This window comes from Gigantopelta aegis, chromosome 12 (genome assembly GCF_016097555.1).
Source record: "Gigantopelta aegis isolate Gae_Host chromosome 12, Gae_host_genome, whole genome shotgun sequence".
Lineage (NCBI taxonomy): Eukaryota > Metazoa > Mollusca > Gastropoda > Neomphalida > Peltospiridae > Gigantopelta > Gigantopelta aegis.
In genome coordinates this window covers 25,168,837-25,192,701 of record NC_054710.1, presented here as the reverse complement: position 1 = coordinate 25,192,701, position 23,865 = coordinate 25,168,837, and the positions used below count along the sequence as shown (strand labels likewise).

The 23,865-nt window shown below is 36.5% G+C and overlaps 2 protein-coding genes across 2 annotated transcripts in view; one reads left to right on the top strand and one right to left on the bottom strand.

Moving 5' to 3' along the window:
* LOC121386485 overlaps nt 1-21,471 on the bottom strand; it is a 37,535-nt gene extending 16,064 nt beyond the window's left edge. Inside the window, exons 1-2 of the mRNA XM_041517400.1 lie at nt 21,404-21,471; nt 619-691 (exon numbers count right to left, since the gene is read on the bottom strand). Coding sequence (XP_041373334.1) covers nt 619-682 — 64 coding nt within the window. The 5' untranslated portion in view covers nt 683-691; nt 21,404-21,471. The remainder of the gene's footprint in view (nt 1-618; nt 692-21,403) is intronic.
* On the top strand, nt 7,856-11,061 carry LOC121386486. Its single transcript, XM_041517401.1, has 3 exons — nt 7,856-9,984; nt 10,312-10,362; nt 10,715-11,061. Exons 1-3 carry the CDS (start codon nt 9,909-9,911, stop codon nt 10,912-10,914), a joined length of 327 nt encoding a protein of 108 aa, XP_041373335.1. The 5' UTR covers nt 7,856-9,908; the 3' UTR covers nt 10,915-11,061.
* Nucleotides 21,472-23,865: the final 2,394 nt, after the last annotated feature.

Sequence of the window (23,865 nt, the reverse complement as noted above, 5' to 3'; positions counted from 1 at the left end):
AACATTTTAAAACTTAATTCCCGGAACATTTGTCATGCACCCTTCCTAATTTTTTATCTACCACCAGGACAATATTACTAGTTACCGACAATAAAATGGCTAAATATATATTTTTTAAAATCTCAAAATGCCCCAAGGTGACAGAATGTCATTCTACAGAAGTATAATCAGCAACAAAATAAACTTAATACCCTAATGTGGTGTTTCGAGGTTCCCTGCCAGGCTATATAGGTGGTATTTATTATGCAACGTGCCAGCCCTTTCTTTCCTAATTGTATTAACGGAATAGTCCAATTTCGGAAATAAGTCATTAAGTGTGAAGTTAATAATCACCATCGGCAAACACCTGCAATGATTACAGTTAACTACTAATATATATGTTTAGCAATATGGATATACTATGTCATAGGGCATTCGTGTTATGACATGTAGGCAATCTCTCAAGTCAATTGCCCATACCTACATCTGATAATCTGATCTGTTGAATTTAATGCCCAGTGCCTAAGTTATTCTAAAACCTAAAGCTACAAGCTAGTCTGAAGCTTAATGAAGTTCACGGGGAATACATGTCTGTGTCAGTTGAGTGTATGCCAAACATATTCGGTAATTGTACATTACCTAGATCAGGCTTGATGGTAGTCAAGAACGCAACAAACATGATTGATGCTAAAGATAACTTCATTTCCAGTGTCTACAAGTAAAACAAATGCAATTTAGAATTTTATTGTAAACTAAAGAACAGGATACGTGATTGTCAATAACGCAAACAAAAAACATTAGTACATTGGCGCCACGTTGACCTGTCTGTAGTCACGGCTGAAAGTCACTGTCATGCCAACGTTGATTTATGTCTGTAGTCACGGCTGAAAATCACTGTCACACCAACGTTGATTTACGTCTGTAGTCACGGCTGAAAGTCACTGTCACACAAACGTTGATTTCTGTAAGTAGTCACGGCTGAATGTCACTGTCACACCAACGTTGATTTCTGTCTGTAGTCACGGCTGAAAGTCACCGTCGCACCAACGTTGAATTAATATGCCTGTATAGTGAATGCTGAAATTCACACCAACGTTGATATTTCTTTCTGTACAGCCAAGTCTGAGAGCACTGTCACGCCAACGTTGATTTATGTCTGTACAGTGACGGCTGAAAGTCACTGCCATACGAACGTTGATTTTTGTCTGTACAGTCACGGCTGAAAATCGCTGTAACGCCAACGTTTAGTTCTGTCTGTACAGACACTGCAGAAAGTCACTGTCAGACAAACGTTGATTTCTGTCAGTACAGTCACGGCTGAAAGACATGGTCACACAAACGTCGATTTCTGTCAGAACAGTCACAGCTGAAAGTCATTGTCACACGAACGTTGATTTTTGTCTGTACAGTCACGGCTGAAAGTCACTGTCACACGAACGTTGATTTCTGTCAGTACAGTCACGGCTGAAAGTCATTGTTACACGAACGTTGATTTTTGTCTGTACAGTCACGGCTGAAAGTTACTTTCGCACCAGCATTGATTTCTAGCTGCACAGTTGAGCTGAAAGGCACTGTCTAACCAACGTTTGTTTCTGTCTGTACAGGCAAGTCATGGCGGCTGACAGTCACTGTCACATCAACGTTGGTTGCTGTCTATACAGTCAATGCTGAGAGTCACAGTCGCACCAACGTTTCTTTCTGTCTGTAGTCACGGTTGAAAGGCACCGTCATACCAACGTCTATTTCTGTCTGTACAGTGAAGGCTGAAAGGCACCGTGACACCAACGTTTATTTACGTCTGTACATTCAAGGCTGAAAGTCACCATCACACCAACGTGTATTTCTCTCTGTACAGTCAAGGCTGAAAGTTGGTTAATGATACTGCTGGTTGATGTGTCACCTTGACAGGAGGTCCTACTTAATTTAGTAAACAGAACATATGGTGGAAATGCTCACTTGTGGAACTCACGGTGAGTCTTCAACATTTATTTTCTCTGGCTATGATATATGAAACAGATGTTCTTTAAACTACTGCCTTTCTGATTAGGAACTATTGTACAGCAGTCACGGCAACGTGCACGTTGGAAAACAAAATTGAAGCAAAACATAGTCATTGCTTAATAACATATTGATCATTTTTTATAACAAATATTTGGCTTATTAATGACTAATACACACACTACAGTACAGGAAGAAACCCGTCACTGACTTTCATCATAGATCTGCGTACTTAAAGAGACATTTTCGAGTTTGCTGCAATTTTTAACATGTTATCGACTTACAAATATATTTTAGCGATTGTAATTACATATCATTACATTGAGTCGCTGTTTGAGATCCATTTCGTGCACCCTGATTTGAGTCACTGTTCGAGCTCCATTTTGTAAACCTGATTTGAGTCGCTCTTTGAGCTCCATTTCGTAGACATTGGCTTCTGATTAATTGATCCTGCTAATGGGGTCGAGCATCAATATTTTGGGTCTGCTTTTGGGAGGGGGATAACCTTTACATCTCAACTAAATCTGAAAGTTGTTGCGAGTCTAACAGATTGAGATTACAGTAACGGGCAAATCAACTTTGAATCATGGCCCTGAATCCCACAATTACATCAATTGCCCCACCCCCCCCCCCCACCCCCAATAATGTCCACCATGCTACGGGCCTGTAATGGCCCTAAGCCTGCTTTATACCGTTCTGACGCCATATAACCGTAAATAAAATGTGTTCAGTGCGTCGTTAAATAAAACATTTCCTTCCTTCCTTCTTTATGTCGTAGACGCCACATCACTAATTCAAAGACAAACAATGCATAACATCCAAATAACTAAGATTCACGAGATGCAGTAAAATTAATAGTAATAATCACTGTAACAGACTTATCAACTGATCTGTGAATAACGCTATAAAAGGCGTTCGGTTTGAAGTGTCATTTAGCGGTGTTAAATGCACGATAAACTACCTCCGATCTACCTACCTACGTTTTCCTTCCGAGCATGCCTCATCTATATACAATCGGAATATTACGGCAATTTTAGGAATTCTGACAAAGAAACCGAAAAGTTCCGATTGTGATTTCGGTAAATAGCTGGATTTATCGAGACCAAAGGAAACTGCGATCCTTTTGACTTTGTCAATCTATAATGGCAAATTATAAATTTGGGTCCCAACTCGCCCGGGGGACTGGCGCTATTTAAATTATACTCGTCCCCAGGGATTTCTACTCGCCTGGGGCGAGGGGGGGGGGGGGGGGGGGCATTAGCTTCTATCCCTGAATATAATCATACCCAAACTGGCAGTTTTGGACCAGTGAGCAACGCTATGCTAAAAAGAAGTAAGTGGCACCCTAAAATGACTATTATTCTTATTTTTCATGAGAATTTGTAAGCAGTATTGTTATTTCCCGTCAGCGGTGTTACCATTTTGAGTTTTCCCACAAACTAAATTATGTAAAACGTATAACATTGGATTTTCATCATTGGACACGTTCAAAGGTTTTTGTTAATCGTATGGTTCGGGGATAATTAATTGTTTACTGTTATTTTGTCAGTGGTGTTACTGACAAAGCATGCAACATCAATAACATTAAAACAATAGTTTAACTAATAGTTGTGGTTTCTTCTTAAATGTATAAACAATATTAAAAATGGTAAAACGCATGCCACATCTGTCCGCATATTGAAAAATAAATACATGATCAATTTGATACACAAGTCACTTATTCGATTATCAAAACTTATTTAAAAGGATAGACCCTAGCTTTAACCCGTAAACAATGGACGCTAAAGGCCGTCCCTCACATGCGCAGCGCGTCGGCAGCGCGTTAGCAGTGAAGCGTCAATAATGCCCACATATACACAGCATGTGAAGCAGAATTAAAAGAGAGAAAAAAGCTGAAAACGAGAAAAGAAAAACGGATTTGATTTGAAAGCATGGCTCCCAGGAAGATAATTTCGAGTAAATTGGTTTTATTATATTTGTATAGAGGATTATTGGATTAAAAAAAAAAAAAAAAAACCCAAAAAAACAAAAAAAAAAAAAAAAAAAAAAAAAAAAAAAAAAAAAAAACACAAGAGGACGTTTTGGGTACACGATAGATGTTTTGGGTACACGATATCGTTGACCAGGCATTGTCTGCCATTTCCGTGTCTTTGTAACTAACCGATTGGCTGTCGTATATGCATGGGTGTTTATATAACTCTGTGATCAACCTTTCTTCGTTAATATTTAGTTTTGGCATTGATTTTCAGTCAAATAAATATATTCGTCAATGGTGTGGGGGTTTTTTGGTGGAATACGTAAAATATTACTGCATTATGACATCATAAACTGGGGGTTTCTGTGCTCGCCAGAGCAGCAAGCAGCAAAAATCGCCTTTGGAACGATAGAAAAACAACCCGACGTGGACGTTGACGCGCTGCGCTAGAGAGGGTATGTATACAGTAATTCATTGGAAGTGATTTTTTGATGCCGACGCGCTGCGCTAGTGTGGGACGGCCTTAAGTTTAGTTAACTTACAAACCTGTAACTCATTTGGATAAAGTTACAGTAGAGTGAACGAAGAGTCTGTGACATTGAAACCGGGAAATATCCTTGAAAAGAGACTAGAACTCAAATCACTAGTCAGGGATAGAAGCTAACGCTAGCCCACTCGCCCCAGGCGAGTATAAATCAATGGGAGCGAGTACAATTTAAATAGCGCTAGTCCCCAGGGCGAGTAATACTGGGCAGTTGTGACACAGGGCCCATGCTTATCAACCTTAAAGTCTAGACTAATAAAGTCCAGACTTTAACGCAATGCTATTTGAATGGCGTTGCCATGACATTAAAGTCTGGACTTTATTCAAGTCTAGACTTTAAGGTTTATAAGCACGGGGCCAGATTCATGATGCGGACAGTAAAACTATTTTGCCAATGAAACCTGTTAAACATACAAACTCTAGATGTATTTCATCAAAATATATGGGGCGGAATATAACCCAGTCGTACAGCGCTCGCCTGATGCGCGGTCGGTGTGGGCTGGATCCCCGTCGGTGGGCCCATTGGGCTATTTCTCGTTCCAGCCAGTGCACCACAACTGGTACATCAAAGGCCGTAGTATGTACTACCCTGTCTGTGGGATGGTGCATATAAAAAAAATCATTTGCTGCTAATCGAAAAGAGTAGCCCATGAAATGGCAACAGCGGGTTTCCTCTCTCAATATACGCCATGTAACCGTAAATACAATGTGTTGAGTGCGTCGTTAAATAAAACTGTTCTTTCTTTCTTTTTCAAAATATATTGCCATGACAGATTGACAAAGTCAAAAGTATCACAGTTTCGTTTGGTTGCAATAAAATCCGGATATTTACTGCAAACACAATCGGAACTTTCCGTTTTTTGTTTGCGAATTCCGAAAATTGCCGTAATATTCCGATTATAGATGAGACATGTTGGAAGGGAAAATGTTTGGGTTTTTTTTATTATTATTTGTGTGTGTGCGTGTGTGTGTATGTTGGTGTGTTGTGTCCGTTTCGTCGGTAATAAATACAGTCTTTAATTAAACGCATTGTAATAGATCATGTTGGCATCGATCGATTTTGACTAGCTGCTTCCAACCGTTTCGAGTGGAGAGTTCCGAGTTTATAAGTGGACATCCGAGTATTAGGACAGAATACAATAATTCAGTAACAGTAAATATAATTCCTCAGTTTTTTTACTTAAATTAATTTAATACTATAATTGCTATTATTTTTTGTAAACGCTCCACCATTTGCTGCCGCCTTGGGGAGGAGGATGTGTAACTTAAAACAAAAACATTTGCTGAATGACGACCAAGTTGGTGTAGCAAGTTATACTTGAACTGAACCTGTTACTCTTATTTTAGTCGCCGTGTGTAGTTCCCATATAGATTTCGTCTTCTCAAACGGCTTCAATAATGAAGTGTGTGTGTGTGGGGGGGGGGGGGGGGGGGGGGGGGGCTAGTAATTTAGCCTGAGGACTAGTAATTTTCCTCAGCTGCTAGTTCCCCGGGCCAGTGAAAATAGTTTCTAATTTCTTCCACTGCAATAGCCGCTAATTCTCAGATACACGTGCGTGTTTTTTTAAATATGAAAAATGCAGGATGACCAGAAGCACTTTGGTTCTACGGAAATGAATAATCTAAAGTAATGTTTGATTTCAGTGATCAAAAACAGCTCTAATAGTAAAACAAATATGCTGTGGTCTTTAAAAACTAGGGTTTGTCTCTTTAATTACCGAAGCCTTTTTTTTAAATTATCCATGTATACATGTATTATTATTTAAAAAAAAAAAAAAAAAAAAATAAGGTCATTGCATGTCCCAAACATATATACTTTTTTTTTAAAAATTGAATGAGTTAATTACCGTTACTACCTGTATGGTTTTGGATCATGCCACTATTTGTATTGCTTGCATACTTAAAGCTAGTGTTGCAGTCATAACACTCTCAAATGTCAAACGTTATAACTGTACAAGATAATACTGAGTGTCAACTTAGAAAATCATCAGAATCTTAGATAAAAAAATAAAAATAATAATAATAATAAATTCAGGTTGTTACGTTAATTTACAATTTTAAAAAATAATAATAATAAATTCAAGATTGAAGAATTGATTTTGTTTGTAAAGCAAACGTTCTTCAAATTAAAATTTAAACTGCATCAATAATTTGTTTTTTGGTAAAAAAAAAAAAAAAAAAAAAAGATAGGTTAGTTTATTTTATCATGGCAATGTTTAAACTAATAGCTACTTAACACTCTCCAAAATGGTCAGACTAAGCCCACAGCTAAAAGCTGTTGGGGAATGACAGGTGTGTGGCACGGATAGCCACAAGAGACAAGCACCTGTCGCGGATGGAGATACCAGGCCCCGTGCTTATAAAACGTTTTGAATCTCAGACTCTAATAGAGTCTGGACTCCAATCTCATACTAGAGTCTAGACTCTATTGAGTTTGAGATTGTACCCGTGCTTATAAAACTATTTAGAGTCTCGACTTTATAGAGTCTCATTTGTATTTACCATAAGCGGCCCAAATCGTATTTCCGGTTAATTTTATTTTTGTCGTCTGCTCTGCTGTGATAAAAATGTCACTGGAAGAAACACCCGGTATGCTTTGGGAAAAGAGAAGAGGATGGTGGGACGACCACCAGGAAGAATTATTGCTGCGAATGGTTGCCCACAACTATAAAACTCTTTTTGGAGCGTTTAAAGGGACCGAGAAAGGGAGGGAAGTACGGGAGGGAAAGTGGGCAGAGAAATTGAATTCGTAAGTTAGGCTATGAACCCCGCTATGCAGTCGGCCTTATTGTTACTCGGCAAAAACATGAGTTATGTTAACAATGTATAATTTCATAATTTAAAATTAAAGTAGCCTGTCGGTTTTACCAGTGTATTCATTGGCGGACCTGATGGAGGGGAAGGGGGGGGGGGGGGGGGGGGGGGGGGGGGGGGGGGGGGTTTACATGTTCATGCTGCTGTCCTGTGACCCAGACTCTCCCTTTTGTCCTTTTTAATTATTACATGCCCGTATTCAATGCTCTACATTTTACCAACCTTTTTCCAGCGACAATGAGCAGTATGGTTACTGTGATACCCCCACCATTCAGACTGTTTTGTATGCAGCTGATTGTGAGTGGATAATACGAACTGGTAAAAATAACAATTTTTTTTCATGTTTGGGGGACTGGAAGCCACATTGTTGGTACATGTTTTTTTGGCTGTAAATGTGTATTACATCCAATGATCCATCCATCCATCTACACACACACACACACACGAGATATAATCTAATGATACTTGGGTCACAGTACAATACGTATCACGATACTTAACTTTTCACATCAATCATCAATAATTAAACTGTTTATTTGAAGTTTATGAAACATGATAATCTTAATTAAAATTTAAAACATGACACATATTGCATTACAGGATAGTTTTATTGGCACCAGACAATGAAATTGAAATGTTTCGAAATACAAATTGGAAGTCTTCAAAAAAAAAGAAAAAAGTAACATGCTTGTTCAATGCAGTTCAATAGAATTTCAGTTTTTCTTGAGAAAATTCAACTTCTTAACATGTTTAGGTTTCAGATGGTACAGATGTACAGGGAACACACATACACCTTTTTGTTTTTTTAAATTTTGTAAACAAAAAATAAACCTATGGTGTACGTGATGATATAAATATCGAAGACAGTCTGCCTGTTAATAGACACATCAAATGCTGGGAAATGCAGCAACTTGACATCAAAATTACTTTTTCATTGCTCTACTGTATATGTTCGTAAATTTGTAAATATCTGCTTCAACCTTTTCACCAAAAAGTATTAAAACATGAATGTATCATATTGTATCATGATACACCTGTCCTGAATCGATGTACCTTATTGTGGCTGTTATCGCCATTCGATATTGTAGCACTATATTGTTACAGCTGTTAAACACGCACGTACATCAGGGAACATTTTGTTTTCAAAATGTTTATTAGCAATATTTCTAAATTTGAAAATTGTGTAGCGATCTTTGAAACTATTACAGTGAATCACAATGCGATACTGAACAGAATATTGCCTGCACACACACACACACACACACACACACACACACACACACACAGACACACACACACACACACGTGTGCACTTGCAATAATGAAATCAGCCAGATAATCATATCACTAACATTTTCCAGCGACAATGAGCAGTTTGTTTACTGTGATACCCCTACCTTTCAGACTGTTTTGTATGCAGCTGATGTGAGTGGATAATACAAACTGGTGAAAATAACCATTTTTATCATGTTTGGGGGACTGGAAGCATGCATTGTTTCTTTTATTACTCTGTATTCCAGTATTGTCCCCATCCCATACTTGCTATGATAATACATGTAATAATTTTGTATTAAAGTGACATCACAACACAGGTATGATATGTCTTTCAATACTTTTATACAAGTACATACAAATGAATTGCAAGAAATTATGTATTAAGTTTTGATATCTAAACATTACAGTGAAAGCCATTCTCAAACACGCACAAGCTATGAGATTAGGAAGAAATTCCAGAATCTGAAAGAAAGAGGTACTGATATATTCCTTTTATCTAAACTTTCAAATGTTTTAATAAGTTATATGTAGTACAAAACCCAAAATTGCATACCTACATATATTATTGAAATTTTTAATGTGTTATAAATTATAGTTATGAATGTAAAGTAATTGTTTTTAACATTTAAGCACATTTCAAAGTATGCCTGTTATTGTTCGTTCATTTGGTGCAGAATAATGAAGACGATGAACAATGCATTTTTTTGTTTGCAATATTTTTATAATACATTATAGCCAAGGAAAAAAATGACTTAATAAAAAGACCGAAGACTGGTGGTGGGTCCCCATTGCCACCACTGACACAAATAAATTGTCTGTTTTTGGACCTTTTTGGGGAGAAGGAGGCAATATCTGGAGTCAATGAAGGGATTGACAGCACTGGTAAGTGAAATGAATGAAATCACTGAAGAAGTATGTACAAAGAACCCATATCATTACCACGGTTCTGCCTAACAAGACAGTACTTTTCGTTTCCTTTCAAAATAGTAGACAACAATATCAGTAGCAACAGTGGTGGTCAGAACTTTATAAAACCTGCGAGGTAAGACCACTGTGGGCACTGGACATAACCTTACATTACATGTGTTTGTATCACGTTGTGGATATTAACATACATAATGAAATAAAATGTCTTTATTCAATTTCATGTCAATTATACACATTTATATTCGGAATATAAAATGTATATTAAAAATATCCCTACTTAAACCTGTTTGGGGAAGATATACTTTCACTTCATGTTTTCACATCAAAGAAAAACAATTCATACATGTTATAATAATTGTCATTTTGAAACCAATACTGTAGTCATTTACCATAATTATGTACTGTGCATTTGTGTTTGCAGAAGTTGTCATCGAGCAAGAAGACTCGTGTCTGTGTCTTGAAGTGGAACATGGTAATGCACATTTTTCAGTAAAGATACATGTATGTGTAGCAGTTACAAAAAATCGTTTCCCAACAAACACTTAAACATTTTACAGATTTCTTAACAATTCATGACTTCAAAAATTATTAATTCATTGAAATGACAATAAAATACTGCCTGTAATCACGGATAATCATTGTTTGTGCACATTGTTGTTATTTATTTCACTTAAAGTGAATATATATGTGTGATGGACTTCGCTGATTTCCACAGTTTGTGTAAGCTTTTTGTTATTCATACCCTGATGAACCAAACTGAAATAAATGTTTATTTGTTGTCTTTTAAAAATCTTTTCAGATTTGGATGTCACTGGAAATGAAGTGCAGCCTATACATGTAGAGGATGATGGTATCCTAACAATTAAATAACTTTTTAAAGTAAATGAATGCCAAGATATCATGACTAAATAAATTTCTGTATTTTCAAATGCATGTGAGGTACCTCATTTCTTGAATATACTTGTTATACCTTGTTGACACTGTTTATTAGTCATTTTAAACTGTTTACTTGTACAATGGCATGGGGTCTAATGCAGATCAGCAATAACATTACTGGTGAATAACCAAAATGTCTTGTACACATTTTTTAGAATTTTGAAACATGTTTTTCTTTTTATGTATAACAAAACATAATATATGAAACTTTATACTTATATAATTATTTCATACAACTTATAGCACAAATACATTTTTCATTTCAGAAGCTGATGTACAAAAGACTGTACCTAAGAAGAAATTTAAAAATTCAAATATGAAAACAGGTAGTAAAGAGCTGCTACTACTGGATATGGATGTCTGCAATTTAGAAAAAGAAAAGCTAATTGCAGAAACACTGAAAATAAAAGCAGAAACACAGAAAGTAAATGAAGAATTAAAACTAATTCTGTTGAAACAACAATAATATAAAATGAAAATTGACAGGGAACAGAGGCGAGACGCTGGCGATATTTTTTCATTACAAGATATGGCCACTGGTAATGAATTGTAAACTTGCATGCATTCATGATGATACATTTGTTGGTTTGAACAACTTTTCATTTTAATAAAACAAAATTAAATTTAAATTTAAAAACCTCTCTGGATATTGCTTTATAAAGACATACATGTACATTCAACATCACCAATATGTACCTTTTATGAAAGTGAACAATGACATCTTAAGAAGAAACTAAACTTAGAAACTGTTGGTGTTAATTTGAAAATAACGTCTTGTCTCAGTTCCCTATCCATTTCATATTTATAGCATTGTTGTTGTTGTTAATTATTTTAGTCCCATATTGGTCCAACTGGAAGGTATTATAGGTTTTATATCCGTCCTGTCTGTCCATCTGTACTACTTCAGAGTCCCTTTCAATTTACATACTGGTTTAAATAATTTCTTTCATTACAGTATATACAAATAAAGTTTTATGTCATGATACGTGATAATACAATGTAGCTGAATTTAAAAGAAATAATAGCTTCTCCGTATAATTTCTTATGGATTACAGGGTAAAAATAATTAAGGAATAACTACATGTGTGTTATATTTGACCATTTTCAGATGTTAATGTTGCTTCCACTTTAGCAAATTGATTTTCACTCATGATGCAAACCGGAGTCGGTAAAACAGATATTTTCAACTGTAACATCAGCATTATCATGCACAAATTATAAAATAAAATATTGTTATCCCAATTCTAAGTCAATAAATATATTTATACTATAACTTACCCATAATATCCATGTCATAAACCCATGCGATAATTTTAAGTGTATTAACCTGGTTAATAATGGTATGCAAATTTGCAAGTTTTCTATGTAATATGTTATTTACTTTGGAATTCTTGTCAGTGTCACACACAGGAAGTCACACAAATGTTTTTAAAAATTCTATATGTCATAGAAATTATAATTTATAAATGTTAGTCTGTCCAACTAAACAGCAGGAAGTAGTGTATGAATGTGTAAGAAATCTATGGAATCCCCAAATTTCCAATTTATCCTTTCAGATAATAAAACCAATGTTACATGTCATTAACTATTTATTCTATATTTATTATTTCACTATAGCATGGGAATATCAGGGACTTACCACTGGTATACATTAGATAGGTGACCATTGTAACTTCATGTATCCTGTTTAATGATAGCATGGGAATATCAGGGACTTACCACTGGTATACATTAGATAGGTGACCATTGTAACTTCATGTATCCTGTTTAATGATAGCATGGGAATATCAGGGACTTACCACTGGTATACATTAGATATGTGACCATTGTAACTTCATGTAGCCTGTTTAATTATAGAAATTACTTTTATCATTTGTTACAATATCAATGTATTTATCATCCTGTATTATGTGACAGGTTTTTAACTCCAAACATTTCAACAAATAATATTGAACAAAAATTTCTTTAATTATGTCAGTAACCAATGTTGCCTCAAAAATTTTGAATGTACTTTTAGTAAAGGCATGTTTCAACTTACATTTGACATAATAAATGACTTCCTTTGTGCTTTTCTTTTTCATAATATTGGATTACAAGGAAAAGTTTCATTCATTTGATACGCTGAAAATTGATTAATTTGTAGACCAACATATTCCTTGATTAAAATTAACATTCTTGATAACTTATAGCATTGAAGATTAATGAATACAAATTAAGAGTATACATTTTCAATTGCTTGTTTTGCTTTGTGATGCATTAGTGTCTGTTGAACTATGCCTTCAAGAGAAATAGGTATTGGTGATGGTGCTCACGCATATGAGCACCATCACCATCTGTGTGAATGATATCATTTTGTGAATCATTTAAATCGGGAAATTCAAATGAACAAACATCACCTCTGTCAATACCGACATTGTGTAAAACACAACATGCAATTACAAATTTACAAACAAACTCAGGCTTAGATCTAATTTCATTATGAAGACAAGCAAAACGTCGTTTTAGAATGCCAAATGTTTGCTCAATTAACACACGAGTTTTGCACAAAGATGTATTGTACTTTTTTTGAGCATCAGTGTTAGGTGTTAAATATGGTGTCATTAAAAAGTTTCTCAAGGCATATCCTGAATCGCCAAGGAGGATCCCATCAATATCACCTGAAACAGTAATATATGTAGCTGTTATTATACATGTATTTTGAAATTAAATAACAGAAGAAGATAAATATATCAATGTTGGAACACTTGAGCTTACACACATTGAAACATGATATCGTAAAACGATGTAACGAAATGTTTTAATTTAAGCTAAAGGCTATATATAACCTGTTGGTATTTAACTGTACATTGATATTGAATTCAAATCATTTATTTTATATATTGATGATACAAAATGACATACATTGGACAGCATAACATGAACATAAAATGGTTAAATCAGATATATAGTAAGAGTGATGATGGCAATGATTATATACATGTAATATGTATACGATATGTCCACGTATATGTGTGTAGTGTGTATATGCGTTAATTCAAGTTGGTGTTGGAGTAGACGGTCTGGTAAGTTCATTCTGCCTATGGTTGAACATTTCATATACTATGCAACATTTAGAATATTACACCATTTGTTACCAATTTGTATCGGCCCATAAATAACGTATAATCCCGTTTTGTACCATAAAATATATATGAACATATTTCAAAAATTTGATATCTATGTAAATTCCTTGTTTAATACCTCTCTCAAAATGAGCACACACAGCAGACTGTCTGAAGATTCTGTTATCATGGACAGAACCTGGCCATTTGGCTACACAGTCCATTATGCGAAACCATGGGTCACAGATCATCTGCAAAATGATGTATTGTTCCCATTAATTGCAAGTGGTACCATCAAACAAATTGAAAAAGAAGAGGTCTGTTCTAGTTTAAAATTGTAATACATCTTGCTTGTGAATGTTGTACCTATATATAAATTTGAGAACAAAAGCAATTTACAGTACAATTTCACAACAAAAGTAATTTGTAGTACAATTTGAACCTTACATTGGTAATGAAATTGTTACAAATATCTGTATGCATTTAAAAACAAGTTAACATTTCTGTTTCCTCGTAATGGAAGAAAATCTGCAATTAACAATTGTTTTCTTTAAAAAGAAAGTAGATGAGTTGAGGTACATTTGCCTTCCACAATTTTATTACTTTTAAAAAGTTCATTTGTTAAAATACTCTCTTCAAACATATTTCTGTATGCATATGGATGGTTTTATGATGTTCATTGTGCTCAAATGTACTTCGTTGATAAAGTTCACACAGAACTGGTTTTGCACATACCACCACTGATGATATTCCATTCATGGTGCACTGGCAGGAACAAAAAGGGTGTGTTTAGTTTAATGACACATTAGAGCAAATTGATTTACATGTATTCATCATGGGCTGCTGAATGTCAAACATTTGGTATTTTAACAGTCTTAAAGAGAAAAGCTGCTACATTTTGGCATTAGTAGCAAAGGATTTTTTATATGCACCATTCCACAAACAGGATAGCACATACCATGGCCTTTGATATGCCAGTTGTGGTGCACTGGCTAGAACAAAAAATAACCCAATATCTCACTGATGGGGATTTATCATACACCAACCATGCATCAAGCGAACATTTTAATACTGGGCTATGTTCTGCCCTGGCAGGAACAAGAAATAGCTCAATGGACCCACTGCACATCAGGCAAGTGCTCTACCACTCAGCTAAGTCCCAACCTCATTATGGAATATCTCCTTTATCAATGTACATCTTTCATGTTCATGCACATACATAAACCTACCTACAGTTGTACACACATGCATTGTTATACCTACTTTTTTTTACAAAGTTGGTATGTAATTTAAAAATATATAATTTGAATCAGTCATTTACATTTTATGTACTCTATGTATAGTGTATGCAAATTTGTTTAATTGTTTTAAAATAAATAAAAAAACAATTATTTCTAATTTGTTGCAGTGTAAATAGTAGTGAAATAAAATATTCACTATATTTTCATATTGTGTGCATTATCTGTTACACATAGGCCTACTTATTATGTATACTGGAAGCTGGTACGTTTCGGTTTGGGTACGGTTTGACGTGTATCCTAAATACAGTACCTAATTATCATATTTGTAAATAGTTTTAAAATATGACTGCAAACATTTCACCTGAACATTTAGAGAATGATATCCCTTCCTGTTTACAAAATCCTCTTCGTTTTTGTTGGGTGCCTGAATTCTTATTTGAGTACCATCTATGCAACCAACAACATTAGGAAAACCTGAAATGAATGCAAATAATTGTTTTGTGCTATGTTTTCTGCATAAAATGTGTACTCAACACCATAGAAAAAAATACACGTACGCAAACAAATAATACAAATAAATAATTAATTTGAAAAAGGGAATCATATCTGCTGCAATTCGAAAGAAATTCACTTATTATTTGTACCATATTTGTATGAAAGCAAGAGTTGGGATTTTTATTCATATTGTTTTCCCCAGGGCAATATATTGTTTTTAAATATTCAGTTTCAGCAAGAGGGGTTATGCCCACCGTCTCTACCCCTTCCCCTGCATGTATCTAAATATGTCATGATGTAAGATGTAATAAAAATCTATGGCACTGTACTATAAAAAATATTTATGGAACTGTACTGTACATAGACGATTGGAATGATGTCCCTTGCCTAATACGTGAAAATTGTTTTTATTGACAGTAAAGAGCGACCAAGTTGAACATGTAAAAATTACCTGAAATTTGATGAAAAGACTGCTTCATTTTTCTAATGTCTTCGTTGTTTGGTAGGTGTAGAAATCGTCCAGCGATGTTACCTAGTGCCGTACAGACATTGACGACGATACGGCCAACACTGGCCCGGGAAACGTTCATGGCATCGCCCAGCAACATGTGGTTTGAACCACATGCCAAAAAACGCAAACAAATCAACACTTGATTCAGGGGAGGAATCGAAACATTCCTCAGGGTTCGGCGTTCCAATGGAACAGCCAACAAACCGGTAATGTACATAATTGTTGCAGGTAAAAAACGAAAACGTTGAAAAACACATGCCGCGGACATATCCTCAAGTGGATTTGATCTATCTTTAAACATTCTTGGCTTTCTAACAATAATATTCCTTACATTATGTAACAACCGTCTTCTCCTCCTCCCAGTTCTAGCCATTTTTATAAGGTATTATGGGATATTTCATTTCAGACTCTAACCTAGAGTCTGGGTGGCTAGCAGACTCGAACTTTACAGACTCGAGACTCTAATAGACTCGAAAAGTTTTATAAGCACCAATTTCTTCGAGTCCAGACTCGAGACTCTAATAGAGTCTCGAGTCTGGACTCGAAAAGTTTTATAAGCACGGGGCCAGGACCGGGATGTGGAGGTGGACAGCGAAAGAAGCTGAAAGACAGGAGGGGATGCCAGATCGGGAAGGCGTCAACAGAAAGGGGGCAGTGGGATAAAAAACGAAAGAAAAGAAGTTTAAGCTAATAAAAAACAAAATAGATGCACTGTCAGTGGTGTTACTCTAAGCAACAGCAACAATACAATGTCAGTGGTGTAACCACTACTTTCTTTAAACTCAATTATTTAACCATTTGTTTCATCAATAAAACAGTGGTGTTATATTCATTTGACATTCTCTAAGAATACCATAAGGTTTTGCACACAATTTAATATTAAAGAATTATACAAAATATGATTAACAATGACATGCAAACATTGATTAACAATGACATGCAAACATTGTAAATCTAAAAAGAAAAATTCAGAGGTTTATTTGCATGTATTAAGCATTCAAATGTGATATATATTACTAGTGGAAAAAAGTAACTGTGTAACCTAAAAAATCGGATGAAAATAAAACCGCTCAATATTTTAGCCTGATGTTTTGTACATGTTACCAGTGAACGCACCGCCACACAATAGCTGGGTCAATGCCGTATTTGCACGTGCAGTTTTGCTTCTGGGACATGAACATGTTTTTCCCATTTTTTTCTCCGAACATGTTACTTTTCAAGTTTTTGTCGACTTTTCAACTGTCGGGTCATTGCATGCCAACCGGGGGTACAGAAAAGCAGGTTATTTCTGTTGAAAATTGTAGCAGAGCAATGCCCAGGCTAAACGAAAATGACCGCCTTCGAGCAATTGGCATGATCCAGGCTGGTATGCGCCATCGCGCTGTCGCTACGCAATTTGGTGTACACATAAACAGTATTCAGGCTTTGTGGAGACGTTATCAACATGTTGGTAATGTCAGAGACCAACAACGTGCAGGCCGTCCACGCGTGACGTCACGACAGCAGGACAACCACATCAGACTCGTGCACCTCAGGAATCGATTCCAAATGGCAAGTCTGACAGCGCGGACCATTCCTGGATTGCGTGCCATTAATCCCAGAACTGTACGGAATCGATTACGTGAACATGGTATCCGTCCGCGACGCCCGGCTGTCCGTTCAGTTTTGCTAAGACGTCATCGTGTAGCACGTTTGGCTTGGTGTAGAAGATACTTGCACTTTAATCGCCGTGACTGGGCGGGTATACTGTTTACGGACGAGTCCAGGTTTCACTTGGATAGCAGTGACGGCCGTTCAAGAGTGTATCGTCGTGTTGGAGAACGTTTTAGTGACGCCTGTGTTGTGGAGCGACGTGCATTTGGCGAGGCAGTGTCATGATTTGGGGTGGCATCACGTCAACTGGACGAACACCTCTTGTGGTCATCGATGGCAATTTGAACGCTGTACGCTACCGTGACGACATTATTCAGGCTCACGTCATCCCATTTGTGCAAGGACAGCAACGTCACATCACGCTTCAGCATGACAATGCTAGACCTCACGTCGCCCGGGTGGTAATGGATTTTCTAGCACAGCAGAACATCGATGTGTTGCAGTGGCCTGCGGTCTCACCCGATCTTGCACCAATCGAGCACGTCTGGGATGAGATGCAACGTCGTGTACGTGCACTGCCTAACCAGCCGCTGACGTTGAGAGCGCTTGGTCAGACGTTAGTACAGATCTGGAACAGCATTCCCTAAGGAATTCTTCAACAATTTGGTAGGCTCTATGAGGCGACGGTGCCAGGCCTGCATCGACGCAAACGGTGGCCATACGCGCTATTAACTTTGTGAACTGTTTTTTTACCCCCCATGTCTTTCATCCCCAATACCGATGAAATGACGCATGCTGTGACATTTTAAATGAATTGACGTTTTGCTTAATTGCCTAATAAATAATGCTATATGATCATTTTATCGTTTTATGTCTTGAAATTATGTTTTTATCAACATGATAACCATACACAGTTACTTTTTTCCACTAGTATGTTTTGCTCATTTGTTTGTAAACACTTGAATGTTAGCAAATACCACTTTCTTTTTAAATCTTATCATTTTGCACTAAACCCAGATGCATTTTGTGTGTAGGCTAACACCACTGACAAAATGTCCTCAATTATGTCTGTTGTACCCACGCGTACCGAGTTTTCGTGGCATTAACGAAGAATTGGTTACTATTATAAACAAAGGAAACATACAGCTAATATTTTTTCACTAAGTTAAAATTCACTTACCCTACTATACTTTGCTACATAAAATCAATTCATCCCCGATGGAAATTGCCGACACATGTTCACCGTCGAGGCCTCTGGAAAACCCGTCTGCATAATGACGTACCTATCAATTCGGGGTATACGTCATTCAGTCAATCTATGGCAGGCCAGTGATGGCAACCAAGTGGGAATTTCCGTAAAGAATCGAAGCACAAAATATGTTAGTCATTGTTATAATATAACTTATATTTAACATGTATCCAAACACACAAACGTCCAACGTAAATGTAACATATTTACAGGTCTGGTTTCTTCACACCTGCTCAAAGATACATGTATGTTTATTCTTCCTGCTTGCATGGCAAGCCATGACACGGGCAGAAAAACACGTCATGTCGTCGTAGACATCGTACATCACAGCAGTATTTTAAATGAACCCAGTGATTACAGTTTTGGAACATGCACTGTCCCCACATAGTAAATACCAGTGAAGTGCATCTTTTTAATTCAACTGGTTGAAAAAGCCCACAAACACAACACTTTTCGTCATCTTCAGTTTCCGATTCCGAGAAGTTGTCACTTGATATCAGCCCGTTATCAACTCCTGAGGGCCCTGGCTGCGGTGAATTTGATTTTTTGATTGGTGCTACAGCTTTTGTTTTTCTTGAAGAAACAACTTTGGGTTTTTTTAGAGGAAGAGACATATTCATACAGTTGGGATGATACATCTGGCTCTGTAATTGGTTTTCCACCAACAACCTTGTGAACTGAACGCCTGGGTTTAGACTGATTGGGTTTATCGTGGTGTACAACTAGCAGGTGACTTGAAAAGAAATTGTTAACAGTGTTTCTGTCTTGTGGTTGAGAAATATCGGCATTGTTACTCGCAGTTTCTGTAGATTGTTCAGCTCTTCTCTTTTTGGCATACTGAACAGGTTTCAACAGAGATGAATCAATTGCTGTTGGGTTAAATGGATAAATCCCACTCTTCGTGAAAGCACTCTGAAGATTCCTGGGAGTCAGCGAGATGTCGTAAGCTCGACATGCAATAGAGCAGACACTGTAGCGGGTGAGAGTTCCAGAATGAGAACGTTGCCATTTTCGAGATTCATCACTGAAAACTTTAGAAAACGGTCCAAAACAACCCACATCCATCGGCTGAAGGATATGGCTTGTATGAGGTGGTAGAACAAACAGGATGATTCCATTTCGCACTGCAAAGTCAACCAAATAAGGTGAAATATGGGATCTGTGACCATCATACAACAATAATGTCTTCTTATCTCCACCAACTTTTGGGTACTTCGCAAAATGATCTACAAGCCATGTTTGAAATATGTCTGAATTGGACCATCCTGACTTACTAACAGTGCCATTCGTACCAATGGTGGCTCCTTCTAATAGTTCTTGGCGCATTCGAGCCCCAGGAAAAATGAAATATGGTGGGATTTGTTGACCCAGTGCATTGCCACACCCTATCATAGTGACTGTGGATGATCTTTCTGGCGTTATTTCAATTGGAACCTCGTCTGTAGATCCTACAACATACGGAGGTGCGTGAGTCATACTAATTCCCTTCTCGTCCACGTTATATATGTTTTCAGGAGATGATTTGAGGTCATACTTTTGAAGAATTGTCCCCAGTTCATCAAAGTATTTCGTTATGCTTTCCTCTGAAGTAGCGTAGGCTCGAAGCTCTGACAAGGATTTGGGTCGTCTCAACTTTAATTCTGGCCATCTTCCCATGAACCCATAAAACCACTGTAGAGAAAGAGAGTTGCAATCGTGTGGCCGTTTGTTTAAATGGGTGGCATAGTCGGTTCCAAGATTTAAAACCTGCGCTCTTGTGTAGCCATAGCCAACAGACGCCATCAACTTCAAATGTTCTGCCAGTTTGTTTTCTTCTTCCAAGGAAAACATTGGACCAGGTCCGGACCTTGTCGTGTCTGGGGAAATAATCCCGCATATTCTGTCTCTGAGTGTTTGTTCAGGAACGGAATACATCCTGGCAGCCTTATATACAGAAGTTCCCTTTTCAGTGACATCTGCATATGCATTTTTAAGTTGAGTAGGGCTATATGATCGATAGCGCTTTTTATGACGTGACGTGAAATCCTAAAAAAACACAAGGAATCAGATATAAGAGATAGCCCTTATGCGATTCCATAGTTTCAAAAATTGGTGAAAGCCACGTCATATATGTCACGTGATTATAATTTACAATAACAAGGTGGAGCAGACGATGCATACATTTTCATGTTACAGGTCTTGTACTAACTTCGGTACTTTATTTTGCTCAATGGTATAAAATGCATTTTGGTAAGAACAATGTATTTTACTTGTTTGACAATGTAGTTTAATAATGCTTACATTAATTGATGCAATCTTGAACATTTTGTTCTCCGGTATCCAGGGACGCTTTCTCTTGAGAAACGTTCGCTAGGTGGCGCAGTACACATGAACTGTCGCGAGATATGACGTTTTTGGGAAATACCCCGAATTGGTGAGTACCACGAAATGGCAAGACGGGACGTATATGTTTTTTTTTTTGTTGTTGTTTGTTTTCTAGCTTGGGTCAATCATTTAAGCATTAATTGAGATTGTTTATATATTTTCAATTCACATATAGAAATTGTTTTCTGATTTTATACAACAACAAAAAATCAATCTTTAATGGCTTATGAAAAAAAGTTGTTAACAATTTGGATCGGACTTAAAACGACCCAAAAAACAACCTATTTTCAAAATAATATATTATATGGATTTGAACAGATGGCTATTGAAGTGAAATTACTGCAAGATATAATATTGTTGGCCTTAGTATTTTTACTATTTCAATAATTAATTAAACTTACCCCACAAACAAAATAAGACAAAAACACTTCACGTTTAACACGTTTCTTCAAAATGCCGGAAATATGACGTCATTAGCTCACGAGAATGACGTTGGCTAATCTACTTACACACTACAGTTCGCGACACCATGATCGGCACATCACAAATTGGTATCGTAACCTATACAGCTGGGCTGGGAAGTGTAATCATCCGGGTGGGGGGGGGGGGGGGGGGGGGGGGATTTGTTACCATTTCTGTTTTAAATTATTTATTTATTTATTGTTTTTGTTTTTTTAGAAAGCCAATGAGAGAGAAAGATGAAATGCCTTCTGTAATCCCATGAGAGACAAAGATGAAATGCTTTCTGTAAACGGGCTATTTTGGCAACAAGGGCCATTTTTCCTTTTTCGAGCCTATATTTTGAGTTTGGGGGTATGATTAATCATAATCTCGATTGAGATTCAAAACTTCTACTGGCGTCGTTTGAATCTCGACGGCGAGTAAATAAATCAGGACTGGAAATTTTACAGGACGGATTCTGACACTAATATCGAACGTTCGTAAAAATCGAAACACCTGTTGTCGGAAAATATACGTTCCTCCAACATGATAGTTTTTTTTTACATACCTGTCAATGTCAAGATTAGTAAATTTCCAAGCTTTTAAACCTTCTGACGTTCAAAGTGAAAGGTAAGTTATATTTAAATGATTGTTTGTAATGTGAATGTCCATACGTAATGTGAATAGGAAGCTCAGAATGAAGGTAGGAGTAGTGGATAGAACACCCCCCTCCCCCCAAAAAAAAAAATTGAAAAAGATGAAAAAAGAAACAAAGAAAAAACAAGAAGAAAAAAAAATCTTGTTTTCTTTCTTTGTATTTCAAAAAAAAAAATATATATATATCAAATCAGTTTATTCATAAATACGAATATATTTAGAGTATAAATGTGTTTTGCCACGTATTGTGGTGTATTAAACTCTTAACAAACAAAATAATATGACAAACGAACGAACATTTACGGAATTTTTCGACATAATTCGTAAAATATATTTTAGTTGCCAATAATTTAAAACAAATACTAATGTAAATAGTACATAGCCCAAATCATGTCAATTTTGTTTCGTTAAAAAAAATGTTTTTACACGTGGAATCTGACAATATGTTTTACCTCATCTACTGACTTCCTTTTTAGTAAGTATTCACGAGCGTAGGGAGGTGCCAAAAAGTGCGGGTGGGTGGGGTGGGGGCACACTTTTACACTATTATACAGCAAAATATCTGAAAAGTGGGGGGCATGCCCTCCCCCCCCCCACCCCCCCACCCCTGTTTTTTACGCCAGTGGTATTTAATATTGATAAAATACGACATTTACCCCTAAGACGTACCATGTCGATATTACATTCTGGTCCGTCCTGTAGCCTAACGGCACTACTTAAATGGTTTGTTTTTAAAATTAACATCAGCTAGAGCAACTAAAATGGGATAACATTCGAACCATAATATATAGGGAATAACTGGTTACTGTCTTAAGATATCGGCTTTATCCTGCGAAGGTTAGAATGGTGACTGCAGCGAGGCTCTGCGATATCTTAAGACAGTAACCAGTTGTTTCTTAAAAAATTATCCTGCAATGTTTGGGAAACCACTGCACAGGTTTCACATTATCGAGTTATTAATTACGCAAAAATGATATGATATCGATTAATATGTAGATTTATTTGCTTATTTTACTTTATTTCATTTTTATTGTTATTATTATTTTTGTAAAGAGAGCCAACGTATGTTCCTGTTTTTAAACCTATGAGCTCCATTTCACGTGAATTCTAGTAACCCTGGAATGAAGCAAATGTTGCTGAAACTATGAATCATGTCCCAGATTTTAAACATTTTAGTTCATTCCTGAAAACGTGAGGCAAGTATTTTCAGTTAAAACGAAATGTATTACTTTGAAAATATTTGTGGATAGTCTCTTAAAAGACACATTTTCTAAACCATTGATAATATTCATGTTAGTTAACGTAAATGGACAATGGACAATTCGTGTACACATTATATTGTTATACACCCGAAAACGTGGCAGACAGCCACTCTATGGGAAACGTACCATGTAACCTTTAAGGTATAATATACAAAGTTTATTAAAATGTTGACACACCTGATCTATTGGTGACCCGGGTCCAGTTTCACAAAGCCATTTACTATAACCATCTGTTAAAGGGACACGCCTTAGTTGTTAACCATTACGCCGTTGTTTTTCGCTATTAAACCCATTTTTTTTTTACAAAGGCATTTACTGTAATCATCTGTTAAAGGGACACGCCCTAGTTGTTAACCATTAGGGCCTACGCCGTTGTTTTTCGCTATTAAACCCATTTTTTCACAAATAAAATTGCACTTTACTTACCGTTTATTATTTAGAATATACATTTCCATTCACCTGAAGTGTTTTTTTGGTAATCCTGGTAATACTGGTGTTTGTAA